This window comes from Theropithecus gelada, chromosome 1 (genome assembly GCF_003255815.1).
Source record: "Theropithecus gelada isolate Dixy chromosome 1, Tgel_1.0, whole genome shotgun sequence".
Lineage (NCBI taxonomy): Eukaryota > Metazoa > Chordata > Mammalia > Primates > Cercopithecidae > Theropithecus > Theropithecus gelada.
Genome location: NC_037668.1, coordinates 122,704,180 through 122,710,179, shown reverse-complemented (window position 1 = coordinate 122,710,179; position 6,000 = coordinate 122,704,180). Strand labels below are relative to the sequence as shown.

Genomic DNA, 6,000 nt, shown 5'->3' with positions numbered 1-6,000 from the left:
TTTTTTTTTTTTTTTTTTTTTTTTTTGAGACGGGGTCTCGCGCTGTGTCACCCAGGCTGGAGTGCAGTGGCGCGGTCTCGGCTCACTGCAAGCTCCGCCTCCCAGGTTCACGCCATTCTCCTGCCTCAGCCTCCGAGTAGCTGGGACTACAGGCGCCCGCCACCACGCCCGGCTAGTTTTTTGTATTTTTAGTAGAGACGGGGTTTCACCATGTTAGCCAGGATGGTCTCGATCTCCTGACCTCGTGATCCACCCGCCTCGGCCTCCCAAAGTGCTGGGATTACAGGCTTGAGCCACCGCGCCCGGCCCAAAAATGGATTTTAAAAAAACACTAAAAATTTTATAACAGTGGTATCTCTGGAAAAGGGGTTTGGCCCAATTTATACTTAAATAAATATTCCACTTTTCTATCATATATACTTTTTCATAATTCAAAATAAGAAAACTCATTAGAAATTCATAAGAAAACTCATAAGAAAATTCATAAGAAACTCATAAGAAAACTTATAATTCAAAATTAGAAAACTCAAAATAAGAAAACTAAATAGAAGAGCAAGAAAAAATGGAGTGGAAAAGGTAACTTTTGGTCAGAAACACAAGATACCCTAAATTGTGACATTAGCTGGAGCAACCCTGGCTGACTCACTGTTCTAAGTGGCTAGGCCTTTTAGGTCTATTCTTCCTAAAAATTATAATACCTATTTCCCCCCCAACTTTCTACTTTGGTAATTTTCAATCCTACCAAAAAACTGAAAGGACAGTAAAATGAACACACATATACACTCTTGACCTAATTTCACCAATGTTAATATTTGTAGCGTTAGCCTTCTCTTTTCCCCACTCTGAAACAAAACAACAGGCTCTCTTTCACACATCACATTCAATTCTCCAGACATTGGCTTACACAGAACACACCCTGCCAATGGCTTGGCCATGCTCCAATTATATATGCAGCAGTGTCACAGGTGACCTTTCCCCATTTCCCAAACACTTGTGTTGGATCATCTGTTTTTTGTTTTTTGTTTTGTTTTTTTTTTTTTTCCTTTTGAGACGGAGTCTTGCTGTGTTGCCCAGGCTAGACTGCAGTGGCGTGATCTCAGCTCACTGCAACCTATGTCTCCTGGGTTGAAGCGATTCTCCTGCCTCAGCCCCCCACTGCTCTGGGCACGCCTTTGAATTCCTAATCTTCAAATAAAAATTATCCCCTCTGTATTTTTATACCACACACACAGAGTTCCTTGGTTGAAGTACATTCATTATTCATTCTCTCAGTTTCCATCGTGTTCATTTCTGAACCATATGCTTCCATTTTCTCTGAAGCCATAGCACAGAAATTTAAAGTTGTTTTGCAGTTCTTGATTTGCAGTTATTTCTACAGTCATCTTCTAAATTGACTCTAGAAATGCCTAATCATTTCAAATTTTCACTTCTTCAGCCTAATTTCCATTTTGAATATAGCTATTATCTCTCCCATTTATGATTCATTCTTCACACTAGATTCATCTCACAACACAGCACTAGCCAGGCAAGTCACACTATTAAGTTAATATTAACCTCATGTAGAGTGGGTATGATTTTGGGAAAAATAAGCTGCAAAATCAGGGACTTGGAGGTAACAAAAAGGTGGAATATAACCTGAATATAATGGGTCAGAAATTCTGCCATAAGCCAATTTCTTTCGCTTTCTTTCCTTAGCTATAGTTTTCTCTAATCTCCACGAGGCTAATACTCTGCAGCGGGAGAGGAGAATCTCTTGCTTGGATCTATTCAAACTATGGAATATATCGTTAAAAAAATTACCCTTCATGAAGTTGCCCCTCTTGACAAGGTAGCCAAACTACCGCTTTTAAAAATTTTATTTATTTATTTATTTTTAGAGAGAGGATGTCCCTTTATTGCCCAGCCTGGAGTGCCATGGTGTGTGATCACAGCCCACTGCAGCCTCAAACTCCTGGACTCAAGCAATCTTTCCACATCCCAGTAGCTAGGACTATAGGCATGTGCCACTACACCCAGAAAATTTTAAAATTTTTTTGTAGAGAAAGGGTCTTGCTATGTTGCCCAGGCTGGTCTCATTCTTCTGTGTAGTGTTTAGTGCATATTTTTGGTTTGGGACAAGTTTAGTCATCATAACAATTAAAGTAGTTTCTTTCAAATGCTTGTTTATATTAGGAAAACTTAAAAATTCTAAGTAACTTTAAGTAGTGGATACCGAACCTTGAAACAAAAACATACATATAGTAGAGGAAAAGGGCAAGAACAGAATAAAGATAAAATCTGAATGGATCATTTCTAATACCTTCAGCTATTTCAGAAAGAAAAGTCTGAGTGAGACAAAAGAGATGTCTATAGGGAAGAGACATGAGAAGAAATTTCATAACCCAGCCAGGATTACCTTATATCCCAGGACTAATGAGTTACAGAGTTTCTCTGAACTTTTAGAAAAATGGATTACTGGTATATAGTTGGATCTGCAGCTTTTCCTTTCATAGGTACTGGCAGGATATTTATGAATTTTTCAGAATTCCAAATTTACATGCAAGTTAAAGATTTTCAAGCACTTTTATGATAATTTAAACTAATCCATACTGAAACAGCTGCTGAATAAAAAAATATAAGATGAAACTTTGTATCCTGATTAATCAAAATGCTGGAACCAGTTGCATTCTTGCGCAATTTCTTCAGAGTATACTTACTGCCATTCTTTGCTTTTCTCCACCACTCAGTACATCCATCCAATCCTGAACGCTGTCCCAGCCTCCTTCACGTTCAAGGATATGACCCAACTGGACGTTGTCTAAGTATTCCTTCAGTACCTTTCAGCAAAATGATTAAAGGGAAATCAAACTTAATATAAGCCAACATTCTAAATCTTGGTTTATTTTTTAAACTGGAATCACTGTAATTCTATTGTCTGTACCACTTAAAAGATACATTTCAAAAAAGAATGTGGCACAAGGTAGCCCTGAATCTTTCAACTCCTGTCTACACTAAACTTGACAAAATATGTCTAGTAGCTTAAAAAGAATAACACTATTGTACATAATAAAAGGATGATGGCAATGAGAAAACAAACAATAGTGCAAAGGTTAAGATTAACCTCTTTTTAAGCCAAGGGATTATCATCTTACCTCAGCTTAGAAAATCATAATTAATGGCTTTGGAAGGCATTACAGATTAAGATAAACTACCTGGCATTTAAAATACTTAATTGATTAAAATAAACAATCTGAAATGTAGTATTTTCAGTGGATCTAGGATATAAACGTTTCCTTACTAAGTCAGATATTCCCTTCCTTTTCTGATCTTCTCGTCCATCTGGATATATCACTTGGTCTCGAAGTGTTCCAAGGGTCATGTAAGGTCTCTGACAGTAGTAGAGCAAAAGTCATTAGAAGAAACATTAAAAAATAAATAAACAAAAGGATCTTTAAATCAAAGATAACTCAAGCTAGGTCTTACTTGAGGAACATAAAATAACTTTCCTCTCTCGGGTTTAGTTAGACGTCCTCCAAAAAGAGGCCATAACTATTAAAAAAAGAGAGAAGGGAGAAGAACAATTGTAAAATTTACAAAGTAGTAGACAGTATGGCAAAATAAGACTGCAAAATTTTGAGGCCAACTTGTACTTACTTCACCAAGAACACGGAAAAGAGAACTCTTTCCGCAGCCATTAGGACCACAAATTAGAACATTAGCCCCAGATTGAACCTGAAAAAAAAAAAAATCAGTCTGTGAAGTAATTAAATCAAATTAACATATACTCAATGAACATTTCCTTAGACTCAAGTATTAATAGCTCCTGGCTAATTATAAGCCTTCTATTTGTCTGTAAATGTAGCATTAGGTAGAGCAGTAAAGAGGTATTGTAAAGGGACCTTTTACTTTGTTTACTTCCAATTCTTACCATTACTTTTTTTTTTCACTTAAAAAATTATTATTGCTGGGTACGGTGGCTCACAGGAGGATCGCTTGAAACTGGGAGTTTGAGGCTAACCTGGGAGATGAAGTGAGACCCTCATCTCCACAAAAAATAAAAATAAAAAATTAGGCAGGTGTGGTGATGCACACCTGTAGTCCCAGCTACTCGGGAGGCTGAGGTGGGAGGATTGCTTGAGTCCAGCAGTTCAAGGATGCAGTGAGCTATGATGTCACCTAGGCTGACAGAACAAGACCACATCTATATACATGTATGTATAAATAAATAAATAAATTGACTGATATCAACTTAAGATAGAAGAACTAAAGTTTAAAAAACTGAGAATTCTTGAAAACAATAAATACATGTGTATATACGGTCTCTCTTAAAAAAATGAAAACATACTCTATGGACTGTTCTACAACTTGCTTTTACTATTTAACAATATATCACAGACATTCTTCCAGGTCAGTATATTCAGATTCCCCTATTCCTTTCCTTTAATGCCTCAAGCATCTTCCTATCGGGGGAACCCGCCCCTGATAATTCAATGTTATTTCACGTAGGTTCTTTTCTATTTCCCTAAGTGTTGGCCGGTCTGAGAAATAAAGGGAAAGAGTACAAAAGAGAGAAATTTTAAAGCTGGGTATCTGGGGGAGACATCACATGTCGGCAGGTTCCATGATGTCCCCCAAGCCACAAAACCAGCAAGTTTTTATTAGTGATTTTCAAAAGGGGAGGGAGTGTATGACTAGGGTGTGGCTCACAGAGATCACATGCTTCACAAGGTAATAAAGTATCACAAGGCAAATGGAGGCAGGGCGAGATCACAGGAGCTGGGCAAAATTAAAATTGCTAATGAAGTTTCAGCACGAATTGTCATTGATAACATCTTATCAGGAGACAGGGTTTGAGAGCAGACGACCGGTCTGACCAAAATTTATTAGGCGGGAATTTCCTCATCCTAATAAGCCTGGGAGCACTACGGGAGACCAGGGCTTATTTCATCCCTTATCTACAACCGTAAAAGACAGACATTCCTAGAGCGGCCATTTCAGAGACCTCCCCCTAGGAACGCATTCTCTTTCTCAGGGCTGTTCCTTGCTGAGAAAAAGAATTCAGCGACATTTCTCCTACTCGCTTTCGAAAGAAGAGAAATATGACTCTGTTCCGCCCGGCACTCAGGCAGCCTGACCTAATGGTTATCTCCCTTGTTCCCTGAACATCATGGTTATCCCGTTATTTTTTCAAGGTGCCCAGATTTCATATTGTTTAAACAATTTGTGCAGTTAATGCAATCATCACAGGGTCCTGCGGCAACATATATTCTCAGTTTACAAAGACGATGGAGTTGAGATTAAAGACAGGTATAGGAAATCACAAGAGTATTGATTGGGGAAGTGATAAATGTCCATGAAATCTTCACAATTTATGTTCTTCTGCCATGGCTTTAGCCAATCCCTCCGTTCGAGGTCCCTGACTTCCCACAACATCTTCCATAGTAAGGATATACTATAACTTATTTAAACACTCCCCTTTGGCTAAATATTTAGGTCTGCATTTTGTTTTGCTCCTCTAGATAATACTGCAATGAGTGTACAAGTCAGCAAGTAAACTTATGCAATAGTAAGTAATGTTTCTGTAGATTCCATTCTTAGAAATTATAACTGTTTTATCAAAATATATGTACACTACAAATACTTACAAGTGGCACTAAATTATTCTGCAACAACATAAATGAGAAAATGTAGAGTGGTTAAGTTCTAGGCTTATGATCTTATAAGTATCTGATCAACTCTGTAAAGAATCAGAAAATCTTAGCTATAATTCTAGCTTACAACATTAAACACCAACGCAACACAACAGGAAAGAAAATATCAGAGAGATATATGAGTTACCCTAGCTGGTAACCTGCCTTTAACAAATCTGTTAAATTGGTGAGCCTTCTGTTCCTATTACTTAATTCAATGAATATTTATTGAATGCTCTCTGTCAGGCTCTGTTCTAGGCAAGTAGGCCACATTCGTGACCAAAAGAGACAAAAAACAAAAACAAAAAACCAAAAACCTCTACCTTTACTG

The 6,000-nt window shown here is 37.6% G+C and overlaps 1 protein-coding gene across 4 annotated transcripts in view; it reads right to left on the bottom strand.

Moving 5' to 3' along the window:
• Positions 1-6,000, bottom strand: part of ABCD3 (ATP binding cassette subfamily D member 3) — a 103,033-nt gene that overhangs the window by 12,413 nt on the left and 84,620 nt on the right. For all 4 annotated transcript variants that reach the window (XM_025379096.1, XM_025379086.1, XM_025379113.1 and 1 more), the window contains 4 exons: positions 3,634-3,711; positions 3,463-3,528; positions 3,278-3,367; positions 2,697-2,816 (listed from right to left, as the gene is read on the bottom strand). In XM_025379096.1, the coding sequence (XP_025234881.1) occupies positions 2,697-2,816; positions 3,278-3,367; positions 3,463-3,528; positions 3,634-3,711 (354 nt within the window). The remainder of the gene's footprint in view (positions 1-2,696; positions 2,817-3,277; positions 3,368-3,462; positions 3,529-3,633; positions 3,712-6,000) is intronic.